Raw genomic sequence first — 27,816 nt, 5'->3', positions numbered from 1 at the left:
TTTTTACTAGGATGGCAGTATGGCACTGGCATGGGTTACACAGAAATGCTGGGAATTGTCTTTCTCAGTGATTCCCAGAATTTGATTAGATGAAGCCATCCCTGCTGTGAGACAATGCTGCCAATATCCTTGTCTGAACAGGAGGCTGGCCAAGAGGCCCCCAGATATCCCTCAAGCAAACACCTCAGTGGTTTGTCATTGCCTGACTTGCCCTTTGGCAGTGACACCTTGCCCACTGACAATAGCAGGAGCCTGGGTGACCCTTGGGCAAGATGCCTCACAAGCCTAAAGGTGAGTCATTAGCACCTTTACCACTGTGACACAATCTGAGGCAGGAATGGTCTGCTCTCATCTCCATGGCCTCAGCTCCCAGTAAAATGCAACAGTTTTTCTGTACTATAGCTTGATTGGAGTGGCAGATGACAATAGTTTCACAAAGGTCTTTGAAAAACCAGAAGTAATGTGATACTTTAACAGGACATTTCGAAGATTTTTTTTCCCCATATAGATGCTTGTGTTTAAAAACCATAAAAACCATAAATCAGAAAGATAAACGAGCTCCTCAAACTTTCAGGTCAAATATCGAAGTACAAGACAAGAGGGTGTGTTCAGCTAGGGTGCTGTGATTGAGGCTGTCAACGGACCTTTCTCAACTCATCCATGTTTTCCAGGCTGATCAAAGTTTATAGGACTGTTCAACTAGGGTGGGCCAGCTCAGTCCTGTTCTCTCCCTCAGGGCACTTTTGGTGTCCTCTAATTGCTCCCTGGCTTGACTAATTCCTGTTTGATCTTCCTCCTTTAGTCACCTTTGATGTTCTGTTGTTTGTTACAAAGTCTCTAGTTAGAATTAAGTCATTTTAGACAGTAAGACATCCCGGCGAAGGGGAGAACAAATAAGTACTAGAAGAGAACAAAACAAAAATATGTTCTTGCTCCAGGGGGCTGAGTTCCAATAGCAGTGAAATTAGGGGTCTTAATTTCTAACTCAGGTTATTGTATCATGACCAAAAGTTGTTTGCAGTCTGTGCTTTTTTCCTGTTGGCCCTTGAATTTTAGAATGACTTATCAGAGAGCAAAACAGCCATTCCAGATGCAAGGCTTAAATAAGGCAAAGCAAAACAGCCTGGTTAAGGAACAAAGGGAGAAAAGCCCCTACTACTAAAACCTGTAGAGGTATGGGTACCTTTAACATGCAAATCAATGTGATGTATAATTCTGTAAATGCTCCACTGCCCTCGACTCATCAGTCTGTCCTATGCTCATCCACAAAATGGGCATTTGGCTGGTTGGTCTCCTTCCCTTCTTTTTCCATAGCCTGGGGAAAGCATCATTTATTCCCATCCAATTCTGACTGAAAGTGATGATATCTTTAAAATATGGCTGGGTTACATGAATTAAGACTCTGTTATTTATCCTCACCATGTAATTTGACACTTAGTTAGGGGGAAGAATTTTAGAAAATGAGCAAATTTGTATTTTTTTCTGCTGATTTTTCTGGCTTTGGTTTTCTTTCATTGGTAGTTCTCATTCTATTCTCCTCACTGTCACATTTTTCTAGCAGAACAAAAAGAGACTAAATACTGGAATACTGGGGGTAAAAGAGAATTTTTTTTTGTTATTTTTTTGTTTTATCAAAAAAGCACGTATTTGCAAAACCCAGTGCAATTAAGATGTCCTGTTTTGTGAGGAAACAGAAAAGGACAGACCTTGTCCACTTTAACAAGTATCTATTAGGAAGCTGGCAGTTGACTGGGATTTTAGTACAAACACTAGCCCTTAAAAGTAAAACAAAACAAAACAAAAACCAAACCAAAAAACAACAAACAAAAAACCAAAACACCAAAACCTCAGTATCATTTGTAACATTAACATGAAGACCATATTTCCAGTATTTTCATTTGTAACTTTTTCAGAGGCATCAGAATTAAAAGGACATGGTCATTAATTCTCCATTTTAAGCTTCCTTTTTTACGCTTCCTAATGCTTTTCTGCCCTTTCTCTCCAAGGCACAAAATTTTTAGGTCTTAGATTAAAAAACTCAGGACATTAAAAGGTTTCCTAATTCCATTTCTATTTTTGAGTCATGGCGTTTGTTTTAATTGACTGTTAGAATTTTGTGTTACTAAAAACTATGGAGGAAGGTGAACCCCAGTGGCACAGAAGCCTGAGGGTTGCTCCTCTGTGTGTGCCCTGGGGCCTGAAGCAGTCAGTGGTTGAGACTCAGAGCAGAGCTGAGTTACTTCTCACAGAGGGTTCAAGGAACCTCTAAGGACCAAGTGAGCAAGGGCTCAGTCAGTGACTCAGGGGGTCTTTGGTTATCTTGGAAGTAAGGACATGCTTGTAAAGGAGCATGTGGGAACACAATCCTTTCTCTTCTAGCTGCTCTGAGCCTTTCCTGCTTGAAAAATAAAGCTCCTGCTTTTGTTCAAAACCTGTTTTTTTCTGTATTTAAAATATTTTTGGTCTTCTTTGGGAGGAGAACACCTAGGCAGATCCATGTGAAAGTCAGCTTAGGGCCTTGCCACACTCACATTTTGCAGTTATGCTTATTAAGGTCATAGTTTCTCTTGACTGCAGTGAGATTTGGAGGAAGTGCACTTGGAACATTTAGAACAAATCATTTAATAGATGAGTATTATAATACGATAGGTAGCATATCTATAAAATATATATGCTTCTATATATTAGTATTTTATTTTACCTTTTTAATTTTACCTTTTATCTATGTTTTATTTAAATTTACCATTTTTATTTTACCTTTTATCTATGGATTTATTTGTAATCAGCATTTAACTGTGTATCAGATTTTGTAGGAAATATTGGGTGAATTTAAAGTGGAATTTGAAAAATCAAGGTTTATCCAGGGTTTTCCAAGTGATGCATGTAAGAACAATGATTTTCCAAGATGTTGAGCACCCCTGTTCAGACAGCTGCTGATCATGTGTAGACAAGATGCACCATGGGATGGTTTTCATGATCCCTATCTACAGATGAGATCACCTCTCATGCAATGCCTCACCTGAATCAGCATGTGCAATGTGAGATGCAACCTTTGCCATGAATATTGCTATTGCTTCATGCTTATTTACCCACCTACCCTGAAAGATTCTTTTTTATGCCAGTCCATTTAAAATGGCTTAAAATTATAGTCATGTAAGTTCTGACTACAAAAACATAGCACTTCAGCTGATAATGCAATATCTGTTTTTAGACATATCACATTTTGATCTAAAGTTAATCAGCTGTCCTGCAGTAAATGCAATTGCTTAAAAAGATCACTCCCTTCTCTTTCTTGGAATGAATTATTCTTCCAGACAGTGTATTCCAGACCTGCCTCTTGGGATGGAAATTCAGCTTGAATAATTTCAGAAATTGTCCTTAACAGCCATAGATGGTGCAAATGAGAAAGAGTGGAATAAGTAGAAGGGAATTTCAGAATATTTTTTTTTTGGGGGGGGTGGGGGGTGGGGAAAGGAGCATATAACAAAGCAGATAAGAGAAATTGGCGTTTGACAGAAAAAAGTTTCTCCTGAATAGGCTTGAATTGGTTAAATTTGCTGCTGTTACTGTTGCCGTGCTATTTTCCTGGGTGGAGCAGCAAAACTAGGTTTTATTGTGAACCTTTCTTTTTGCAGTTTACTGAAAGTGATAGTGAAATGTGAGCTAATAAAGTTCTTTCTTGATCCAAGAGGTATACCATAGAAAGGCTCTCCACCTTTTCTTAGGAAATACAGTTTTGGGGTATCAGCATTTTTATTCAGAGATTAATTCTAAAAATGGGTCTGGATACATAGACATGACAGGTAAATAGGTATCATGTCATGTGTAGTCAGAACTATCCATTTTAGCAATAAAGGTTACATATTACTCACACTGGAGCAGAGACTTGACTTCTATCTAGGCCTAAACGTGTCTGTGGAGGTGTTAACACTGATCTGATTAAATAAGAAAGTGGCTCACACATCTTGGGCAGCCATCTGGGCAGAGTCCGAGGGCTCCGGGGCATGATTGTGGATTTTGAGAAGCAACACTTCACAATTTAAGACTATATGCTCATGTACACACACTAGACTTTTGTGTTAGTGTTACAAGAAAAAAATGAAATCTTCAGTTTCATGCATGTAGAGAATAAATCTCTTTAGGAACAATGTCTCAGGCAAGGACAATGTGGTCAGTACAGGAAAAGATTTCAATGTGTGAAAATCTGTTTTCATTTTGTTAACATCTCCTCAATGTGTAAATCCAGTAATGACTTGCACACTTCCGTTCTCTCATTATAAAAGCCATGGTCAGTGAAGAATGGATTAAAAGCAATTCCATATGTTAGGAGGGTCACTGAATAGCTCATTCTTTATAAACTGAATTATTTTATAGCACACTACTCAGATACAATTGAATTTCACACATTTACTTATATTAATTGAAGTAACAAACCCATATAAAAATAACCATGTCCAGTTTATGATCACCACAAAAATGGAAAAAAACCATGCAGCTACTTGTATTGTTTCCATTGTAAATAATTGCTGCATATCAATTGTTGCCTCATTTTCAGGACAAATTACCACAGAAAGGACCTAAACTAGAAGTGTTCTCTAATGGGTAATTTGAAGCTCCTGTCACCCCAGTGATGTCTCTGCTGCAGCTGCTGGACTTCCCAAAGCTCCTGCAGGTATCGCTGCCCCTGGGACCATCAGTGCCTGCAGCCTCAGTTGCTGGTGGACAAGCAGGACAAGCATCACCAGAGGAGCCACAAGCAAGGGACATCTTCATGTGAGGCTGTAAGATCTGACAAAGAAGATAACCTGCCCCAAGGTTCTGCTCCTCAGGGGGATAATAATTCTTTAAGTGTCAAATGGGAAGTGGGTGCTTGGGCAGAATTACTGGTACCCACAAATATAAGCCATGCAACAAACAGAGTGTTTCAGGGCTGGAGAAAGAAACTTCATCAGTCATCCCCACAGTCCAGCTGGTTGCTCCCCAGGCATGTGCTCAATGTCAGTGTGTGCAACACTAACGTTTGGTGTGCTGTACGAGACAGAATATTGGCCTTTTCTAAGGCCAAGTTAAGTAGTTTGACTTCTCAATGTTAAGAATTTCTTATTTTCAGATTACAGAAGCAGGATGTGGCTAAAGCTAGTTTCAGGTTAAAGCTTTTTGATGGTCTTTGTCCTGCTTATTTTGCTTTTTATTGACCCTGTTTACTTGTTCTGCACCTTTTTATTCTTGTGTTTTGATCCTTCCACAGAAAGTTTGGTTGATGGTGCTTTTTGGAAGCACTTACAAGAGGAGTGATTTTCAGTGTACAGTCAATGAACCCTGGAGAATCCACAAATTATTTCTAATCATCCCTGAGAGGTAGTTAAGAAAATCAAGTCTACTGTTGGCAGGGTTAAATACTTTGTTTAGAGACCAATGCCTCCACTGAAAAATGTGTCTGTAATGAAAACTCTTGCTCTAGACTTAATCTGGTTTTCTCCACAAAAAGTGTTGAATGAATAATTGACATCATCCCACCCTTTATGATGGAAGTAAAACTCTTTATAATAAATAGTAGTGACAAGACAGAGCAAAACATTATTTGAGCATACAGTTTCTGCCATCATTTTTCTCTGTTTGGTACCACAGAGGCACATAATCCCATTACTAATTTTACATAACAAAACCAGAAATTCCCGAAGATGGGAAGATTGATCAGCACGGAAAAGATAAATTGTACATAAAGAATTTGATGATGTGAGGGATTAAACAGAAAAACAGGGTTAGAGATTGCTTAGAGATAACAGATATTGATCTATTCCAAAATGTAGCAGTTGGTCACAGGTCTGAGAGCCATCAGTGAATGAGCAACAAAAAGTAAAATGTCATATGAGAATGTAATGACATGCAAAGTATTTCTGGGCAATAGAACAGAGATATCCAGTGTTATTTATGAAGACATTGCTTGGGATACTGGGCACAATAGGCTCAAGGGGGATTAAGTCAATAAAGTTCAAGACGGATTAAGTCTACAGGCACAGAGAAGGGCCTGTTGATCACAACAATGGAAAAATGGTCTTACGAGACCAGAGGACTTTGCTTGGCTCATATCCTTTGGCAAAAGACTTTCTCAGAAGAAATACTGACCTTGGCAGGGGAAAAAAGCAGGGAGTGGGCATTAACTACTTCAGCTACTGCTGCCCAGCTGGCTACTAACATAGAGAACATGATGCTCTTATGCACTCTGCATCATGCTAGCCCACTGGTGTACTGAGATTAGAAATTTAGCTATCCTCTAAAATGTTAAGGTTTTTTCATCTGCTCATCTCTTGTAGTTTCTTATTTTGTTTTTGAAGCTTTGGTATTTTGTTATGCATTTTTTTTTCAGAAAAAGTCTAATAGTAGGAAGAATCAAGTTCTAATATGAAAAACTTTCTATAGCTGTACATGATCATAGTGCCAGAAGGCTAACAAGAAATGGAACGGATCAGGGTGTATCATATATGAATGATTAAGATTTTACATGTGATGCTGGAGGAGGAGATCAGATTTTCTGAAATGTTCCCCATCTTACCTGCAAAAACATATGGATCAGACTGTGTATACATGAGGTTATACAGATTATCTTCCTCTTTCTTTTTGTGATGTCCACAGTGGACTGCACAGCTTTTCCTGCCTTTCTGTTTTGCATTCTGTTGTGCAAAGTGTCTTGGACCCTCTCTATGTTCCCTATTCCCCCAGCAGACGACCAGCCTTTGCTAGGGGCAGAGACATAGTCTAGAATTTCTACTGGTGCTCCTGTCTTGGTCATTTAGGATGATCTCTAAGGAATGCAATTAAGAGGAATGGCATGCAGGGAAAATGTACAGTATTAATTATTGATACCACTGCATAATGCTGGACTTAATATATACTCAATACAGGAACCCAAGCATATGGTAAAGTCATAATTATGCCTATAAATCAATTAATTGCCAATTCTCTGTGTAATTGCTCTTGTTAGTTTTTGAGGAAGATGTTTTTAATTAGGTGGTTTAACACTGATAATGGAATCTGAAGCAGTTATTAAGTCTTTGCAGGGGTAACATGGGTTACGTTGTGTAGAATATTGCACATGTGTTGCTGGTCACTGTTCCTGTCACAGGCAGTGAGGACCCGAAGTGTTAGCTGACTGTTGTCATTCCCCTCTTTCAGCTCATTGGTACTAAAAGCAGCATAAGGCCTTCGTGCTGATCGGAGGAAAGGGAAAAGCTTTTCCCTGGCTTTTTCATCATTTACAAGTTATAGGAACCTGATTACCAGTGTATTAAAATATATAGCACACAGTACTTCAGTTGCACTATTTGGGCCAAGGAGCCACTATTCCATTTCTTACTAGGAAGTTCCAAAATGTTAGGACAAATTTCTCGTGCTTAGGCGTTCATGTAGCGTGGGAAGTGCATCATTTGTAGAGGCAGCCGTGCATCTTGAGGGGAGAATTTGAGGACTCAACAGCTAAGGCTTCTTGTTAACAAAGGTCTCTGAGGATTACTTTGTTGTAATATCATGTATGAAATAAAGTGAAAATGCTGAAAGTGATCATAAAAGCACTGTACTACAAATGTGGCAACACATTTTTTTATTTATTTAGAGTAAGATGTGTTAACATCCAGCATGACAAAATTTGTACAAAGTTCACAATTTAAAAATGAAGTATCACAGCAACTTGTGATTCCACACATTTATAGCAAAATTAAAATGTCAACAAATCCATGCCGTGTAGTACAAAAATAAATCAAACTTCAGTTCCACAGAGAGCACAATAAATAGTTTATACAAAATTCTGTCTTAATAAATGATTACTTAAATCAACTTAGAAATGAATATGAACAATAAGTTATAATAAATAAACTCTGATGACTCACAATAATTTCATATGAAAGGTCAGCATTCTAATATGTGACACTTTGTGATCCCTATATAATAGTCACAGATAACTTTTGATTTGATATTATGTACCAACATTAGATGAGCAGCAGATTTGTGCTTAAAATCCCTTTCCATTGTACATAGGTGATAACAATAAGAATCCAAAACTGATACTATCTATTACTCTACTGAAAGCATTACTATATTGGCAAAGAAGCTGCAGACACAATGCAGTGGAAAAATGCATATGCCATTATGAACAATGAAAGCCCTAAAAGGAGGCTAGGGCAAAAGTACAATATATATGGCAGAAGGTGAACAACAAGCACCTTGCTTCAGCTCTCAAAAAGGCAATTCTGAGCATGGCAGCTACAACTAATAGCACAACAGAAAAAGGGCACTGTACAGATAAGATACTGCAGAGCCCCAAAGTAATTACATAATCTTTTCCCAGCTAGTTATTAAAGTCCTCGTGGAAAACTGTAAGCTTTTGTACAGTGAATAGTATAAAGTGCCGCTGGGATATACATATATTTATACATATATATATATACCGAGGTTGAGTATTGTATCAGAATATTTGTTGTGAGATCCCTGTAGTCTCCCTTAGCAATATTACTGGATGAGCCATAATGGCTTCCACTATAATTTGTTCAGGTTTAGTGTCACAAGGCTAATGACACAAGAAATTGCACACCTCCGTATGGATATATAGGGCAAGGTAAGTGCAAATAGTCAACTGGCACATTGTGGGGACAATGACCCTGTAAGTCCTGTTCTGCTAAAAATATTTTATTTTTTACAAAACCCATCTTTTTCATAACAAAATTTTAAAGTACTTTTGTACTTTCTGCATAACATCAAGACATGGAAGGAAAAGATATGCTATCAAATTTAAATAAATTCAACATCTGTAAAACACAACACATCACCAAATTTACTACTTAAAAAAGAAAAATGTAGTAATAAAAAGTGGTCTTATGCATACATATAGTGCAGTCATTTTGAAGAAAACAATCAAATCTTGAAGGTACAAATAAGTTTTACCTTAAAATGATCCAGTTTAAAGCAAAAAAAGTGCTGAAGTATATTTAGTTACATTAAAAATTTGATTGCATTCATTTTTGCAATAGGTAATAGTAGAACAAATACAAAGCATATGTGAATGCTGCAGTAATGATTGTTCTCCAACAAAAAGCAAAACATAAATGTTAGAATGTTAAAAATGGGATCGAATGCTTGGCAAAGCAAAAGGAAAAATCTTTACTGAACGGCATTCCTACTACAGACAGCAATGAATGCAGTTCAGTAACTCCAGTAGACACAGATCACTTGTGTTTATCCCAAAATTAAAGATGTGAAAAGGCAAAATTAACTTTTAAATATTGTCCTCCATCTTGAATTGAAAACACAGAATTTCTGAATGATGAACTACATTGCTCTAACAGATAGTTCAGAGGGGCACTAGCAGTCCAGTAGAGATAAGAGAATGTTGGCTCCAAAGCTTATTTGAAAACAAAAGCTGAAATCTTCACGTTGTCCACCTCTGATATAGTTCTTTTCATAATGGAAGTTCCCATATTCATACCATGTAATGCTTAGAAGTTAATTAAAAAGTGCTGTTTAAGCTGCTTTGAATCTTCTGTCAAGTTTCCATGGCTTGATGTTGTCTTACAATAAATTACCCATTTTGTATCTTACATCTAATCCATGCCATTTTCTTGGAATTCAAAAAACCTCATTTTATTGCCCCCACCACACACCATCCTTCAAAAACAAAAGTCACATAATATTTTCAAGCATTGTTCAAAAATAAAGCATTTTTGCAACCAATTCTTGCTATGAAACAATATGCACACAAAATGTATTTCTTAAATCCCATAAAATCCTCCAACATGAGGCAAAATGATAGTGTTTAAAAAGTGGCTGCAGACCGCAACATTGTCATTCAAAGCTGTTTTTTTTGTCCATTTCAGTTCAAAATACTAAAACATTTAATCACTAAAGCATTAAAAAGAATTTACACTCTATTTATTTTGATCAGCTTACCTCTTCAGAAATATATATACCCCAAAAATGTGCATACATTAGCAGCTATAAACATTACATGGCATATCACACTATGTCAGCTTATATGAAAACGTACAAAATGTGAATGTATTCAAAAAACTATTCTGCAGTTACTATCTTTAAAGCAAGACATAAAATCATTATGAAGTCTTGTAAGCATAACACTGTTTCAAACAGAAATAAATATATAACACTTTCTGGTAAATTACAGCAGCAAAAAACAAGAGGCATCCTTTTTTTTAAGCAAGATTTTCATCACTATAGCAGCTGTTCAGACCTGAATTCCTCTCACAGCCTGCTTTATATTTTCCAGTAGGGCTTTATTTTCTGGACTCTGATAACGATCTTGATTTGTATACATGTCCGTCAAAGTGGTCACGTAAGCATCAAAATTTTGTTCATTGATTGGTTCCTACGAGATATTAAATAGTAGTTCATATACAACTTTTATTTTCTTAATCGTATATTCATTTAAGCATAACATATTAGCAAGGCATATTGCCACCATTTTTTATAATATTTAAAATGCCTACTTAGCTCTTACTTAATTTTACAGGATACACTGGAACAGGCCCTCCATGTCTCTTAGCAGTTAAATGTATCTCTATGGTTTCAGTGCTGTTACCACAAATATCCAACTGGTTGATGAATCATAAACATAAAAAAGGTATCTATTGTATGAAGTGAACTGAAGATCGCCAAATTCCTTAACTTGTGCTCTCAATCACTTACCATATGTGGCAGCTGGATATTAGCTAGACTATGAATTAAAGACTGGCTTAAATTGGCCAATTCATGAAGAAGAGACTCATTTTGCTGTTCAATTACTTTGTTCTCCTCTTCTATCGTCTTCAGGTTGCTCTCCATTGTGGTAATCTAAAATGGACAAATTTGTGTACAATGTAATATAAGGCAAGCGGGTATAAAGCATGCGCTGTCTGAAGGGAGAGATAACAAAAATACCAGGGAAAGGAGAAAAGGTCTGTTCATGGACACTTAGAAAGGTTTTGCCAAGTCTGCAATTCTTATCGCTGTTAATGCTTTCTTATTCCGACTGTACGCTGTGTAACAGCCTGTCTTTTTAGTACTGGTAATAGTGAGTGATTGAACTTGGATTTGATTCCACTCCTTTAGAGCTTTTCTTATACAGTTGAAAAGCTTTAAGAAGGACCTTAGTTCTGCAAGTTCACCCATGTGGTTAAACTCCTAACAGTAAATCTTAGGGACATTCTGCAGTAATTATGTATCTCTATGTATCTCTCTATATAGATATACAATTAATTAGGCATGCACAGCTCCTTGCTACCAGTGCTTAGTTCTTTGTAAGTACAATCTGATGCTGTGCAAAGTCACAGGACTGCTTTGGAAAGCTGAACAGCTGCATGCTATTGCAACATACGTGCAAATTCAAAAAGGTTTCCGGTACATACAATAACCTGTAAAACTGAAGAAACTGAAGAATATTTGCACATAGTCCTGTGGCATGACTGCATGTACAGATGAAGACAACCAAGAGTGCTCTGCTGTGGTCCCAAGTGACCAGACACATTAGCTCTGACCTTGCATGGTGCCCTGCTTCAGCTGAAAGCATTGCTGAGAGGCAGCTTTCCAGAGCCTGTGCAGAGTACTGTGCTAATGGGGCTGTAAGGATTTCAGATGAGCACTGGCTTATGTCCAGCTCATCAAGAGCACATGCAGAGCTCACTCATGTCTGTCTGTACTTTCCTCTGTAGCCCTGTCCTTACTTTCCACGTGGCATGACAACTCTTAACAACTACTGCAGAGTGTACAGTGTGCTCTGTATGTGTGTAGGTTAAAATGTGCATTTACAAGAGGGTGAAAAAAGATGCCAGTGAAATGGAAAAAAAAGCTGAAGAATACATGATTTTGAATTCTCAAAAGGAGCTTTACCATTTCTACACTGGCATAGAGAGTGAACTGTGGGAATTGATACAATTAAAATTGTGATGGGAAAGTCAGATGTTTGTGCAAATGTAGCAGGCAGAGGGGGAACACGTTCTTAAGTGCATATTAACTTGATCATGGGTGAGTAAATGTTAGAAACTTGTTGCCACAATCAGGTAGTTAGATGTCTAAAGTTTTATTCTGGACCTAAAGTTTCGGTCTGCTTATGGAAACACAGCTCATAAGTTGAAAAAGTAACTTTGAAAAGTGATGTGGCTACATAAAAGAAGTCTTCACAGGTGTGTTTGTACTGCAGTTAATCCAAGCTGTCAGTATTGCAGGGTCTTGGTTTTGTCACAATTAATTGATTCTGAGCTATTTCCACAAAATATAATAATAGGGAAAATATTTTCTTCAGACACATCCTCCTGTCTAGTTTTGCTTTCAGACTGTTTATACTGGAGGGCAATGCTGTATGCAAATACAAAGCATCTTTCACAGGTGCTTGTTAGAGTCAGTCATTCTTGAATATTTACATAAAAGCTGTTTTTCGTATTACAGACCAAAGTGAAGAGTCTTATGCCAATGAAGGCCCAGTTCAGCAGGAGCTGACTTCCTACAGACTTTCTAGTTAGCTGAGCACTACAATTTGAGTAGATCTTTTTTGTTTTTTTCATGAGATGCTGAGTATCTGCAAATACAGTGGCAGCTGATCAGTGTATCTCACCATTTCATTTAGTACTCATTTGTAAGTATCTTAAGATAACTGGCATACTTAATTATTGTATTGATTTGCTTAAAGGCTGAGATTTCCCTCCCCACATTTTACCTTTAAACTAAGGAAAGTTTACTTGTATCTGAAAACAGGATGATCTATTACGTGTATGAGATGCACAATTATTTGCAGATTCTTTTTCCCTTTCTCCCCTTTATGTGTTTCTGTTCCTCTCATACTTTTGGTCTGGCATGTTAAATTTGAACAAATTTACTAGATGTTAGATTAAAAATACTTTCTCCAAATTCTTAAGCAAATAGGCAGCTGAGTAAAGGAAGGTCTTACAAATACTCAACTAAGAAGAAGATTGCAGCATGACTTCTCGCTTTATTAAATAGAAAAATTCTACATGGAAGAATTTTCTGTTCCTGTCATAGGAAAAAAAAGTCACTGGTGCTTACAACCATATGGGTTGAAAATCTGTATCAAACAAGACTGTTGTTATTTGTAGTGTTCACAGAACTTTCACTATTTTCCCATTTCATACCCCTTGTTTGTCAAGTCTTATTGAAATCTGAGTTGCACAATGATTTTCTAAAAGTTTATCCACAAACATTTTGCTATGTTCAATATAATTTTACTGTTGCAAATAATGGGGACTGTAGACTTTGATCCTCTTAATAGTTTCATAATGACTATGATGTAACTCTCAATATGTTGGAAATGTAGATTTCTTATCTTCAGGAGAGTGTATGAATCTAAAACTAAGGCCTCTGATTTTTTTTTTTGTGATGTTTGAGTCAGCTGGGATTCCCTACTAGGCATTAGTAGCTAGTGGGGTAAGAACAGGTGAGTATTAGACCAGATTACCCAGTGCCTTCGGAATTTTCAGTGTAGGAAGCAAACAATAGTTTAGACAAGAACCTGTCAGGATTGGCTTAGGGAGATCTGGGAAGTAGGAAGGAAGATGACTGGTGGACAAAATAATGTTTTCATGGTCTCTTTTTCAGAATCCTACTAATTATTTTAATGACAGTTGGTGTCACTGCCAGTCATTCTGCTCTTTTCCTAAATCTGCTGCACCAAGTTGTGAAAGCCATCTTTTCAGCTTGATGCTAAAATCACCAGCTGAGGTATTTTTTTTACAAAGAACATGCAGTGTTCCCATGTAATGCCTAACCTGATTACTAAGAATATGCCATGACACTAGTCTGAAATGTGAAAGCTGGAACTGAGACCACTCAAGTATGGCTTCTGTATTCACTTCAGATCAAAGCTGGATGTGAAATTCCTAGCTAAATTGCTGAAAGTCAATACATGTTTAGGCCTATGATAGTGTTGTTGTGACTGTGTTTTATTTTTCAGTTCATCTAGCCAAATATAAAATTAAAAATCAGGTAAGTTATTGACGGCTGGAGCATTTACTTAATGTACATGTAACTGCCAAACCGCTTCACATTTTTTAAAATCTCAGCTATATCAGTCTGTATGTGAATAGCATCTAGAGTGTATTAGCACAAGAAACCATAAGGCAATTGGAAGCTGCCAGGTTCAAAACTTATGACCAAATTTCTCCAGAGTAAATATATGCAATTTCCTGCTAGTCATTATTCTTTTTGCTTTGCATTCTTGCAGATTTTGCCCTACAGTTGTATTTGGTCAAATCAGAACAGTGTCATAAAACTGTAAGTCAAATCCTACAAAGGCTGCATAAGGACAACAGAACTCTGAATACAGGCATGAAGTAGAAGTGAGCTTCAGTATCAATTTGGCAAACTTTAGAAGTCAAAGAAAAACCAAGTTGCAGAGGTAGATCCTGCTTCTATTTATACAAGAGAAGAAGGAGGAGGAGAAGAATGGACATGGAGTTCTTCTCCACAAGCAGCAGACAAGTAACAAGGAATGGTTTACTCTGTTTCCATCAGTATCAATTGGATGACTATGATCACAGGACTAAAGACCAATAAAGACTGTGATGAATTCACTGTTGGTGTCCGTGCTCAAATCACGTGAAGATAAAAGCACTGGAAGCTATGTTGGACACTGGAAGATGCCAGGGAAATAATTTGACTAATTTCCTTCCTTTGCTTTTTCCATCTAGTTTTAGGACTGCTAAATAATGGGATTTTAAATAGTAGTCTAATGTTAGGTTTTCCTTTGGTGTTTTTCCCAACAAATTCATGGGGAACATTAAATGAATTAAACTGGATCTCTGGAACCACTACTGCTGCCAAGGGCTGCACTTAGTGTATCACGTGATGATATGAAGTGTAACAGGTGTTCACTTCCCTACCCAAGTTTCCTCCGTAAGACCTGGCAAAAGCCATGTTGTTCATCCGGACTCCTTCATGTTGTAAATTATGTTTATGACCACGATGTCACACAATATTTTAACTGCTGTTAGAAAGGCACAGCCTTGTCAAGGGGAAATACAAAGCTTACCAGGACAGGTCATGCTTTTGCCATAAATTTATAGAATGCATTTTGCCAAGTCCTTTCTTGTTTTACTTTTACTGTTGGTAACTGATGTGGAAATTGCATAATGAACATTTTTTCCTGATTTTATAAATAGCAAATCACAGATAGGTATCTTAATATGTAAGAAACAGGAAAAGAACAATATATTTCCTGTATTTCTTTTAATCAGTAATGTAGAAAAAAGGAGCTGAATTTAGGGCTTCATAAAACTGTTACCTGAGTTCTGAGTTTAATCATATCAGCTTCCATCTGGGAGTTGGATTCATTTAGTTCTTTGATTTCTTCATCTAATTGTTTAATTTCTTCATCGTTTTCTATACCTGTGTGGCACAAAAATAAAAGCGGTGTTAAAATAATTAAGGTTTAAATCAGAGTTCAGTGAATTAACTACTTCCATATTTGTAAATAAATTTATTTCAAGTAAAACAGAAGAATGAAGCATTCTTCAAACTTTTATTCTGAAGTTAAAACAAAGTATTTTCCACTACTTTTCCTTTTAAAATTGCAGTAATTCTCCAGTGAAAGTGTTGGAAATGCCTAGAGGATCAATAAGACCCTTAACTTTATATGCATTGATTTAACTTTATAGTATAAGAAGTGCACCTGCAGCAACAAATTACACTCCACTGTCATATGTAACTTATTTAAAGACTGTGGCCACTCAGAGATCTTCTGAAGGAAGTCAAAAAATCTTAACTTATGCTAATCTCTTCATACTACAGCACTGTCAAAAGAATCTGTAACTAATTCAGAAGTGAAATTTTGTTGATGAATTGGGATACACTGTGTTATTCTGCAGTTGTTTTTAACGGTTGATGAAGGCTCAGAATGGTTCAGAAGGGTGTTATTAGATAATGATATATAGAGTAATTTGCAAGATGGAAGGGATTTCTCTGGTTTTGTGGCATAAACATTAAAATAACAGAATTTTAAAGGAATCTGCATTTTGAAGAATTCAGACAGGAATAAACTATTATGGTTTAATTTATTCATCCTTTCAATTACTATAACAAAGTATACAATAGTGTTGGGAAGAGATAGATCTTTTCTTTCTCAAGTCAAAGTCTAAACACACAGAGAAACTGGTGTTCTCACTCTCTTGTTCTTACGCCAGTATGAATCTTGCACACTTGTCCACAGTGCCTAACTCTAATAGGACAGATGCCATACAATCATAGAATGGCCGGGGTTGCAGGGGACCTTACAGATTATCTAATTCCAAACCCTGTGACATTGGCAGGGACAGCTGTCACAAGACTAGGTTGCTCAGAGCCCCATCCAACAAGCTCTGGAATACTTCCAGGGATGGCCCATGCACAATTTCTTCTGAGGACATCATTGTCTTTTTGTCAGCTCCAAAATTCAAATACCCCCAACCGGATGTCACTTTCCTCTGAAGATTATAGGTGCTGAAATAGCACAAGACCTTCCAGAGGTTACAGAGCCACAGCTCCAAATGAATACAGGAGAGCTCATGAGGAATTGACACCTTGGAAATAAACTCTTTTTCTCTTCTGAATCCTGCAACAGTATAAGACCAACTACCCACATTTGATAAGTGAAATGTGAACCAGAAAATTATAATGGTATATTCTACTTTGAAATATTTTAGAGTTTCAGATTTATGTACACATAACTAAGGCCGGTCTGACTGCTCCACTCCTGGCTCAGGTTTCCACAGCACTTCTACTGATAGTGAAATCACAGTTTATACAAAGTGGATTTATACATGTAGGAAAAAAAGCCAATAGAGTAATGATAACTTTAGTTTACAGAGAATTAGTATTTAAGAAGGTAATGATTAAAAATTTACCATTACTGGCCCGCTGCTTTATTGTTAGCATTTGTTCTCCAGACAGCTTTGCTTTCTTCATTGCTGAAGTAGCTCTGGGGCATCCTGATAAACTGTGAACAGTAAGGAGCCTGTTAATTTGGATAGGTCATTGAAAATAAATCTGTATTCCAAACCTGTAATAAAAACAGTATCAGAGACATAGTTTATCTTCACTGCCTAGCACTGAAAGAGTGTGCTAGTTTGAAAAAAGGGACTTACCAGCAGTGGTTTTGTTCTTTCTTCCAAATTTTTTTTGTATAGACAGCTAATCTAAAAGTCAGATATACAGTCCAATTTTCTGAACACACAGTACTTTTAATAAATGTTTTATTTTAAAAGCAGTTACTGTGTAAATACTCCCATTTGAATTTACATGTCCCTGCTCTGAACTTCCACCCTTTTTGATTCAAATGTTCAAACATGGAACATGAGCTACCTCTCACATCCAAATGAGTAGCTCTTATAAACAGTGCCTTTTTTGTGGTTACCACCTAGTGAGCTGGGTAAATTGCCCTTTTCTAAATTGTTTCCTAAATGGCAGTAACTACATGTTGTTTTTTTGCTGGAGGCCAAGGAAAGTACTTCCCATAAAAATGTGCTTGTCTTGATGCGGGATATATATGTCTTATAATGCATATTTGTTACATTTATGGATGTACACTCAAGTTATGTCTTCTCTCTCATGTTGCCACAATACTAAACTTTTTAATTACATTGTACAAAAGAGTTTAATAGTACATGAAGTCTTAGCAGGTTTTATTGCAAAAATAAAAATAATGATCAGACAGTGCTCACTATTTCACAAATAATACTATACACCAAACTATCCCCTTTTTTCAAAAGCACATCTTTAATACATAGTTGCACTATTACAGGAAAAAGAAAATAAATATTCAATCTAATTTAATGATGGGAAACTATAGTCTTGTTCTGAGGAGGTTTTAGCAATGAAGGAAATTTGGAAGCTTGCTGAAAAATTCCCTGTTGCCTCAACATTTTGTGTTTCATAGCCATTGAGTAGTGGCATGTACTTCTCATTGCACACAGGCATGTTTATATTTCCTCTTCAGATACAAAGTAAACCTTTTTTTTTTTTACAATTTATAATTGTGTAAATCAGATTCAAGGCTAATACTCAAATAATTACTCTCTAATGTGGAACGATTTTCTGAGGAATGTTGTATCTTTGATGAAAAGCATTTATTTAACTAAAGACATAACTTTCTACTACATAAAATCCTGTGATTTAAGTATGGTGTTTGATTATTTTAAATGTTTCTCTGAAGAGCCTGGGCTACTATTATCAAATGCAGCCATACAAAAAAAAAGGGTTTTTTCTCAGAAAAACATACCAAAAAATTTACTTTCTCAGCAAAAAATCAGTGTTCAACATTTTATACAGCTTTGTGACTGAGAAGTCATGTAATGAAGAAGTATTAGTAGCATCAAGAAATAGCATGACCTAGCAGTTTTTGACTGTAGCCTAGGTGGCAGGATGCCAAATTACTGTTCCAAGCTCTACTATGGACTTGCTGTGTGACTGTAAACAACTGTCCTTGTCCTCTTGAAGTGTCAAAGGGAACCTTGAAGACGATAAGGAGGAGAGGATTTGCTGCTTGGGGAAAAAAACGTTGGCACAGAGAAAGAAATGAGATAGCCATATATGCAAAGTTTCTGCATCATTTAACTGATTTCATTTTTGTATCAATTCAATTGATTTAATGGCTTTCCTTATATTTTGTCCTCATTCTTTTTCAGAAGTTACCATCTCTAGGCATTAGAAGAACAGCATTAGTTTACTGTCATTGTGGTCTGTAGCCTTTTCCTCCCTACCTCTTGACTGATGACAACCTTGGGAATCCTGCAAAATAAAATCAGCCCTCAAACAGTCCATAAGGACAGCATTCAAACCCCAAACAGACCAACACGAAACCTGGATGCTAGAACAGTGCACCTGAAAGCGCAGAAGAATACTCAAACAAAAAAAGGTATGTATTAGAAATGAATTGTGTGACTAAATCCAAACTGTGGTGCTGAAGACCCATCTTATTCCCAGGCCATGGTTATGTACACCTAGTTTTCAGGACTGCCTAATCCTGTAGATATATTCTCAGCTTGTCTGGAAGGATGTCTCTGCTGGTACACCCAGCGTTCTCCAAGTCACGCTCTCACCCTGAGTCCCCAGGTGCAATATCCCACATTGCAATACTTAGCTTTCCTACTCCACAAAATAGGGTGATCACATTCTAGCTGCCAAATAGCAACTGTTCCTGGTCTGTGCTATCTCCATTGGAGAGCGGTCTGTTGCCAGGGTAGGTGCATATGTAGCACCTGTAGCTCTGCTGTAGTTCAGGCACCCTGGCCCCAGATTCCCTCTGCCTAAACTGAAACACAGGTATCTGGGTCCTCTGCTCTATCCTTTCTGCAGGAACTGTTAGTGTTGTTCTGCGTGGATTGTCTACCTTCTGGAGGCACTCAGATGAGTCATGAGTTAAGTGAGGGGAAAGGCAGAGGGCTGCCTGTTTTTTGGGCACACTAGGGAGGACACAGAAAGCTTCCACATCCTGTAGCCAGATTAGTTTTGTTCTTACCCACTGATGATCTAATAAAATATGCACAGACAGAGGAGGGCTTCAACCTAAATGGTTTTCTTTCATGCAACTGCATGCCCAAAACACAAGCTTCCTCTTTTTGTTTTCCTAAATCTTCACATGAACCTTTAACACAGGCATCATGTACCTCTATGACTGCTTGTTAATGTGTCTGACCTTAGAAGAGGCCATGAATGAACAGAAGGTCCTAACCTAACATTTCCAGTGGCTTTTTGCAATTAAAGAAAGCATTCAAAACTCCCACAGAGGAAGATGCCAAAGCCAGACTGTGCCATCAACTTCCTCTGCAGATCTTTACTGGCAAATCTGTCTCTTCATTAATCATATATTGTACTGTAAGCACATTAGCTTATTTTACTGAGCCAGGCACTTTCAGTTTCAATGAAGCAGATACCAGGTTAGTAACCTAAATTGTATTGAGTTTTGAGTATTGAGTTTTACTACAGTTTATTTAACTTGGCTAAATTCTTCAGAAATGAGTTAGGCAAAGATAGCAATATGCATCCTCTTTTCTCATCTCTGTTCTTAATTAAGTTACCTGAAAATGCTTTAAATAAGTAAAAAAGTAAATTAGGACTTTTAGATAAGCTTCTACTCTGCAAAGAAATTTTGCCTCTTTCATTCTATCTTAGTGACTATGTTTACTTCTACTGAGGGCAACTGCTCTTTCTCTAAATTGAGAGTGACCAGGAGAAGCCAAGGTATGTGGGAAGGTAAGATAAAAAACAAGCCCAAGTCAATATTGCACTAGAAGTGTGCTGTTTTATAGAGGCTGAAGCCCACAGAGGTGTAAAATTAAAAAAAAAATGCTGGAATTGAGAACCCAGTGCGACTTGAGAGTTGCTTGAGATTTCTAGAAGACTAGGGGGTAGAAGGAGACAAAAGACAGAAAGGAGTAGATATGATTTTGTCTTCCTGTGGCTGGCAAACAAAAGAGTACAAGTGAAAGCTGTTTCAGTGCTTTAAGAAAAACATTCTTTAAATATCTCAAAAATTAAAAATGACTATGAAAAACATCTAGCTACCAGTTCTGTCAAGGGTAACACTTATCCCTACATTAAGGATGGTATGAAGCTGAGGTTTAGGCTAGAAATTAGGAAAAGGTTCTTCACCCAGAGGACTGCTGGCCACTGGAACAGGCTCCCCAGGGTCACAGCACCAAGCCTGACAGAGTTCAAGAAGCATTTGGACAACGCTGTCAGGCACATGGTGTGATTCTTGGGATTGTCCTGTGCAGGGCCAGGAGCTACATTTTGATGACCCTTGTGGGTCCCTTCCAACTCAAGATATTCTACAGTTCTATGATTAAGGTTGAAACCTTTACAGTTGATGCCTCACATAGGTTTTCAAACTTTACACTGACTTTTACACAAACAGGGAATTCTACAGCTTGTTCATTCCAGCAAAGAACTAGTAAGATTAATCGCAGTTATCTCTCTTGCTTCTGCCATGATTCTCATACACACGAAAAATCATGCAAAGGAAATATAAACACAGTTGAGTATTCTTGCCATAATAAAAATGAGCAAGGCTTTCTAACAACTTTGCTGGGGGTACTGCTCCAATAAACACAGTATAAATGTACTAAGCCATCATTTATCTCTGTGGAATTGTGGATGGCACAGGACTTGAAGCTACAGCATTTTGGTGGGGCTGAGAGAAGCACAGACACCCAACTCTGGCTTGCTCTGAGTTTCTGATTCAACAGGAGCTGTAAGCTGCTGCTGCCACAGAGACAGGGTATCAACAACCAGATGATCACCAGCACCTTATCTGGTTGGACTTGGCTCTCACTGAATTTCTGTTGTTGGGCTTAATCTCTAATTTGGGAAGAAGTACTATTAAGTCACCTGTTCTAAATGTTCCAAGTGCACTCCCTCCAAATCTCACTGCAATCAAGAGAAACTAAGACCTTAATAAGCATGACTGCAAAATGTGAGTGTGGCAAGGCCCTAAGCTGACTTTCACATGGATCTGCCTAGGTGTTCTCCTCCCAAAGAAGACCAAAAATATTTTAAATACAGAAAAAAACAGGTTTTGAACAAAAGTAGGAGCTTTATTTTTCAAGCAGGAAAGGCTCAGAGCAGCTAGAAGAGAAAGGATTGTGTTCCCACATGCTCCTTTACAAGCATGTCCTTACTTCCAAGATAACCAATGACCCCCTAAGTCACTGACTGAGCCCTTGCTCACTTGGTCCTTGGAGGTTCCTTGAACCCTCTGTGAGAAGCAACTCAGCTCTGCTCTGAGTCTCAACCACTGACTGCTCCAGGCCCCAGGGCACACACAGAGGAGGAACCCTCAGGCTTTTGTGCCACTGGGGTTCACCTTCCTCCATAGTTTTTAGTAACACAAAATTCTAACAGTCAATTAAAACAAACGCCATGACTCAAAAATAGAAATGGAATTAGGAACCACTCAAGAACTTTTTAATGTCCTGAGTTTTTTAATCTAAAACCTAAAAACTCTGTGCCTTGGAGAGAAAGGGCAGAAAAGCATTAGGAAGGGTGAAAAAGAAAGCTTAAAATGGAGAATTGGTGACTGCGTCCTTTTAATTCTGGCACCTCTGAAAAAGTTACAAACTAACATACTAGAAGTATGTTCTTCATGTTGATATTAAAAATGATACTGAGGTGTTTTTGTGTGGTATTTTTTAAAAAACTTTAACAGATATTATTTGTTACTAAAATTCCAGTCAACTGCCAGCTTCCTAATAGATACCTGTTAAAGAGGACAAGGTCAGGTCTTTTCTGTACATCATCCTTTTCTGTACATCATCCTTGAAAGCCACCCTCTACCACAGCTTAGAAAATACTCTGAAAAATTAACTGAACTGTTAGATTAAAGTGACCTGGGGTCAGGTCCTGCAAAATTCCTGTTAGGCATGTGCTAAAATTTGAGACGGTCTCAATTTTTGCTGGCTGGCTGGAGATGTCTGACACCATAACACATCATTTATACTGGGGACAGGCTGGGCATGGGGATGGGTGCTAAATGGAGCATTGCATGGCTGGGACCTGGCATGCAGCCTTGCTCTGCAGGGCATGGCACTGCCCACGCAACACACATCTTTACATGCTCTACACCTTTAGGACTGACAGGCAGAAGGGGTGACTGGGTTTTACACCATCCAATTTCAACATGCATTAATCAGCCTTGTTTTTACAGGAAGATTTTATAAATGGAGGCTTGCAGAGGCACGGTGCTAGTAGCTGCATAAAGTCTACAAAATAAGGCCCGTCCTTGCTGACACCCACATCTTACCCTACCTGCCCTGAAGAGCAGTGATTGGTGGAAAGCCAATCAGCCAGAAGGTGTGCAGCAAGACTATGTATGCATGAATTAGGAAACTATACTGTGATTGTATCTCTTAGAGTTAAACATAATGTGAAGAATGAATTTTCTTTCTGCTTTAGCATTGTGGTTACATTACTGCAGCCAATGCCTTGCCATATATTCAGTGTATTTAGAAAATAGGATGAAAGGGGTTCCAAAATAAAAGGAAAATCAACAGTGAAAAACATTTGAAAAGTGTATCTAGGTAGTGTTTAGTGTTTATCAAGAAATTTAGCATTAAAAGAAATAAATGTGGGCTAAAATCCTGAACTGTTTCAAGAATGTAATGGCACTGTCTTCAGGGATGCAAACAAGAGAGGCCACCAGAGTGGAGGATCATTGATCAAGTGGAGTAATTGTCTGGGTGACTAATTTTAGTTATCTGGGTTCCAGCTGTGCTCTGTAAAATAAATTTTTTGCCTCAGCAGACAGATGCAGTTTGGTCTCTGTTGAAGCTAAAGGAATTGCACTTGGCTTGTCAAGTGAAGAAAACACTTTCCAAACAGAGAAGTAGGGATGTGGGAAAGGAGGAGATAAAGGTCAAATAAAATGCAACTTTTGTATTTGGTATGTCAGGTACTGAAGTTTGAAAAGAAAGAAGTAACAGGGTGTAAAGAAACCAGGGCCTCAACCCGGAGCACCCAAAAAGCATCCTGAGGACTCACTTCATAAGTAAGATTTTATAGATTCACTACCACAGTGATTTCTCAAAAAGAAAATGAAACATTTTTCCTGTTTATTAAAAAAAAACATTGTCTGTCGACTAGAGGAAGGAACAAGTCACTTTCAAGGCACCTCTTTTAACTAAAGATACATTCGAAACAAGCCCCAGATGTAAATCCTTTTGAAATTCAGGAAAACACAGATCACAGTGAGAACTACTGTTTTATTTTGTTAATGGCTGAAGCCTTATTTTTAGGACTAAGCTCCTGAACTATTTGATAATGTTTGAAGTTCAAGTTACAAGATCAAACTCGGTGATCAAAGTAGCCCTTTGCTTGGTTTAATATTAAATCCACGAACCACTCCTTTTTTTCTTTATGTTGAAGGGTATCAGCTTTAGTGATTTCCTTATTCCTGTGAGTAAATTCTGCTACACACCTTAAAGGATGAAATACTCCATGCACAGCTCCAGCAGAGATAAAAGGAACCCTGCCTAACCCAGCACTCATTTTTATTTACATTCAAGGGTGACTGGCTTTTTCCCCAGCTTCTTACTGAGCTATGAAGTAAGGGGAGTCTAGGAGAGAGGTTTTGCAAACAAGTTAGTTTTGTTTGCATGGAGATTTCTATGACTTACAGAGGAATCTCTTCTCCTCCTCACTGGCCACACAACCCCAACTGCCTTTGTGTGGTGTTGGAAAAAAAAAAACATCTGTTCAGCTCAATTTCTGAATTCTTCAGTGGAAAAGAATGATTCTGAATAAAGTGGCCCTTTTTAGGTCTTATTTCCTGGCTATAGCTTTCTTTTTCTTTTTTCTGCATTTGCAACTGACACCTGAATGCTTGTGATGAAGAACGTCAACTTAAATTTTCAATGAGAAGGAAAATCTAAGTTTAAAATAAAAGCTTGGTGTAATGTGTAAAGCTCGATGGAAAGTGGCAGCTCCTAATCCAAGTTGCTTTCCAAAGCTTCTCCAGAAAGTAGCTGAGATTTGGCTGTGTTTAAATAAATCTTTGCATTGGTTTCAGAACTAAAAGAAAATTAAACTACTACCCAAGTGGCCATGAAAAAATAGAGCCATTGTAATTAAAACAAAATGCAAGCTTTTCAAAATTAATCATATCTGCACATTGTTTTAGGAAGATTTTCTGGAAAGGACTACTTTCTTATTTTGAGGAAAAAGGTTGAATTAGCATTAAAATCTGGTCAGTCAAGCACCAAATGGTCAATAATATAGAGTGAATGGCCATGATACCCAGAAGAAAGGTATTTGGTTTTTTAGTGGAGATTTAAAAGGTAAGATAGTGTTATAGCTTAATTATGTGTATCCCTCACAACAAAAGAACAAAGGAGTCATCAGGTAAAAAAAAATATATATAAATTATGCAGAATTTTTAACACAGCCAAGCTGAGAGAAAAGGCTCTGAGAGCAGACTCAATATGAAAGGAATCCCCCTGGGGCATAAATATACATCAGAAAAGGGATTAATGAATCTCGAAATGCTGGAACTGTAAGAGCACTGCCAAAGTTCCCCTTCAGCTCCACACAGTAGTCCAGTGGCAAATTTACATCATATTTAGCTAAGTGAAGCTGCTTAGTCAGCAAAGAGGCTCTGTGGGTGGGCTTCTCACATGTGCTAATGAGCTTTGACCTGTATCATCCCTGAACAGGAAAAGAGGTTTAGCTCTTTCCAGTGATGCAACAACTGCTCAAAAAACTCTCTCCTTTATTCTTTCGTGAGTGAGGAAGCACAACAGCACATCACATGGTTTGCAGGTGGCCCTGGCACTACACTATTGGAAAAAAGTCTGCACTTAATGGGGCACCACTGAGTGCCCCAGGAGCTGGGGGTTGGCTATTGCAAAGTTTAACAGCCTCTTCTGTCCAGTGACTGCACACAACAGGACAGATGACCTGAAGACCAGTGGATTTACTGGTCCTTTGAATAGGGCATGTATTGTGAAGGAGAAAACAGGCTGAGGCTTTCCTGTGTATAAATAGGTAAGATCTACGTTTAGCTACATACCTCTGATTGGTGGTCTTAGGCAGCTCAAAATTTCGAGTGATCTATTGAGTGACCAAATCCAGCTGACTTAGGCACTTAAAATGAAGTACAATTTCTCTAGACACCAAAGAGGAAAAGGTAATTCAAGAGGAAAATTTATCCCTCTTAAAATCTAAAAAGCCATCCCCTATTCTCTGCTTCTTTATGGGCTATGTCTGGAATGAGGACAAGCCTCCTCCTGCTAAGTGCCTGAAATCAAAGAGATGTCACACTGCAAGCACCTGTGCAATGGCTGTCTGGTGTAATTTGTCAAGTCTGCTCAGCAAAATGATTTTTCTTGTTTATATTGTGCAGTCTGCTTTTTCTAATATGAACTTCCTACTATTTTTTCCGTGACTTTCCCAAGGTAAGTAAACCTCTTAAGTCCTTTTTGATTAGCTCACTATTGGGAGCCTTCCAGTTTAACAGACATCTGATTAAAATACTATTCCATCTTCTTCCAGCTCATAATGAAGAGTTGGCAGAACTACTCACAGTCAAAGGGCCTAACTCTTACAACAACCAGGTTCCATTTAGTCACTTCTGGTTTTTGCCAAATTTTAACTGATCTGACTGAAATCTTCTATAGTAACTGTTCGGGCAGGCCACTTTTTCCAAATTCATAGGAAGAAAATTCTATTTGTCAGAATATACTTCTATACCCCTTTTTCAGTCCATATACCTTGTTTTATCCCCACTGAGGGGAACAAAAATGTCCACGTAAAGCAGTGAATCATTGTAATTGTCCGGGAACTGGAGCAAGGAATGACATTTCATGGGATGTTGCTCTGAGTTTGGAGATGCATTCTGCTGTCCTCATGAACACAAATGTAGATTTGGCAGAGCTGTAAGCCTCTGACAGACTGTCACTTGGACATGCTCAGTGGATGTGAGTTAGTGCTTGGCTGCCAGACCATCAGTGTACTCTGTGTGCCTGAGAACCGGGAGAGCCCTCCTTGCCACCAGCCCGTTGTGCCGGACTGGGAGCAGAAGGTTGCCTGCTGGAAGAGACTGACTGTCCTGTACTGCCAGTGCTCAGGAGAGCTATTTGAGGGCCAGCGACTTCCAATGCTAGGGACTGAGAAGCACAGAAGAAAGCCTGAACAAGAGCCACAGGGACAGAGAAGGAAAGAGGGCCAGTACAGTACAGTAGGAGAGGAGGACGATGTGAAGAAAAAAGTGTTGAAAAGCAATTTAGGAAGACCCTTTTCCTTCAAGCTTATGGATCAACAAAAAATTTCTAAGTAAAAAAAAATCCTCTGTACTGCAGAATCCACTTTACAGATTTTAGTTTAATATTTTTCTTCTTTACGTATATTATTACTACATTTAATTGCCACATTTTTTTTCCTTGCCTTCTTGGAAATGTCAATACATTTGCATGTCTGTCCTCTTTTTACAGTGTCATAATGATGATTATTATTATTGTCAGTTACAGTTACTGATAAATGCACTGAGTTGGGTTAGTTCTCCTGCTGAATTGCAATGTACAGCTTGTAGGAAAAAATAAGATAGTAAACAGCAAAATAAATCAATGGCAGGGAGGAGACAGGCAGATTAAAACGAAACCAACAAACACCCTAAACAACCTAAAAAACCTACAGAGGAAAAGTGAAACAATGAGAACTACAAATAAATTAAGTCTGATACAAATCTGGCACTTGTGTCAACTTATTGCAACAACAAATAACAACAGACAGGAGTTGAATTGACAAGAGACTTGGATAGAAGTAGATACAATCAAATAGTTTAAGATGTTGCATATTGAAAACTTCTTAGAAATTTGAAGTTTGACAATATTTAAGTTTCATAAATAGAAAAAAAATGTCCTTTCTGCAAAGTTTTTCCTATTTTCAGTGTTATCTTTAACACAGCATAGGAATGCCTTTCAAAAGATACAATTGCTGGACACAAACTCCTCACAAATAGGAAGTTTAGAGGATCCTGAGAATTCATCTGACAGTTTGGATGCTTTGTGTTTTAAAAGACACTTGCAATTGGCTAAACTGCGAGCTTCTGAGTCTGCTCAAAACCAAAAGGGAAGCGTCCCAGAGATGGAAAAGTGGGCAAATACCCATTGGGAACTACAAGGCCATTGCCAGGCTGTGCAGAGATGCAGTTAGAAAAGCAAAAGCTCACCTCAAATTGAAACTGTCAAGAGATGTAAAAAATTGCAGAAAATGGTTCTTAAGGTACGTAGAAAGCAAGTGAAAACAGATGGAAAATATTGTCCCACTGTTAAATGGGAGAGGTGAATTAGTCATCAACAATAC

At 37.9% G+C, this 27,816-nt stretch overlaps 1 protein-coding gene across 16 annotated transcripts in view; it reads right to left on the bottom strand.

Moving 5' to 3' along the window:
• Positions 1-7,582: 7,582 nt before the first annotated feature.
• Positions 7,583-27,816, bottom strand: part of MYT1L (myelin transcription factor 1 like) — a 298,788-nt gene continuing 278,554 nt past the window's right edge. For 10 of the 16 annotated variants that reach the window (XM_071548396.1, XM_071548394.1, XM_071548400.1 and 7 more), the window contains 4 exons: positions 16,869-16,960; positions 15,266-15,375; positions 10,690-10,833; positions 7,583-10,369 (listed from right to left, as the gene is read on the bottom strand). In XM_071548396.1, coding sequence (XP_071404497.1) covers positions 10,229-10,369; positions 10,690-10,833; positions 15,266-15,375; positions 16,869-16,960 — 487 coding nt within the window. In that variant the 3' untranslated portion in view covers positions 7,583-10,228. The remainder of the gene's footprint in view (positions 10,370-10,689; positions 10,834-15,265; positions 15,376-16,868; positions 16,961-27,816) is intronic. The other 6 variants (XM_071548398.1, XM_071548402.1, XM_071548410.1 and 3 more) reach the window with 1 other exon arrangement.

The sequence above is a fragment of the Pithys albifrons genome, chromosome 2 (genome assembly GCF_047495875.1).
Source record: "Pithys albifrons albifrons isolate INPA30051 chromosome 2, PitAlb_v1, whole genome shotgun sequence".
Lineage (NCBI taxonomy): Eukaryota > Metazoa > Chordata > Aves > Passeriformes > Thamnophilidae > Pithys > Pithys albifrons.
This window is presented reverse-complemented; position numbering and strand designations above follow the sequence as displayed.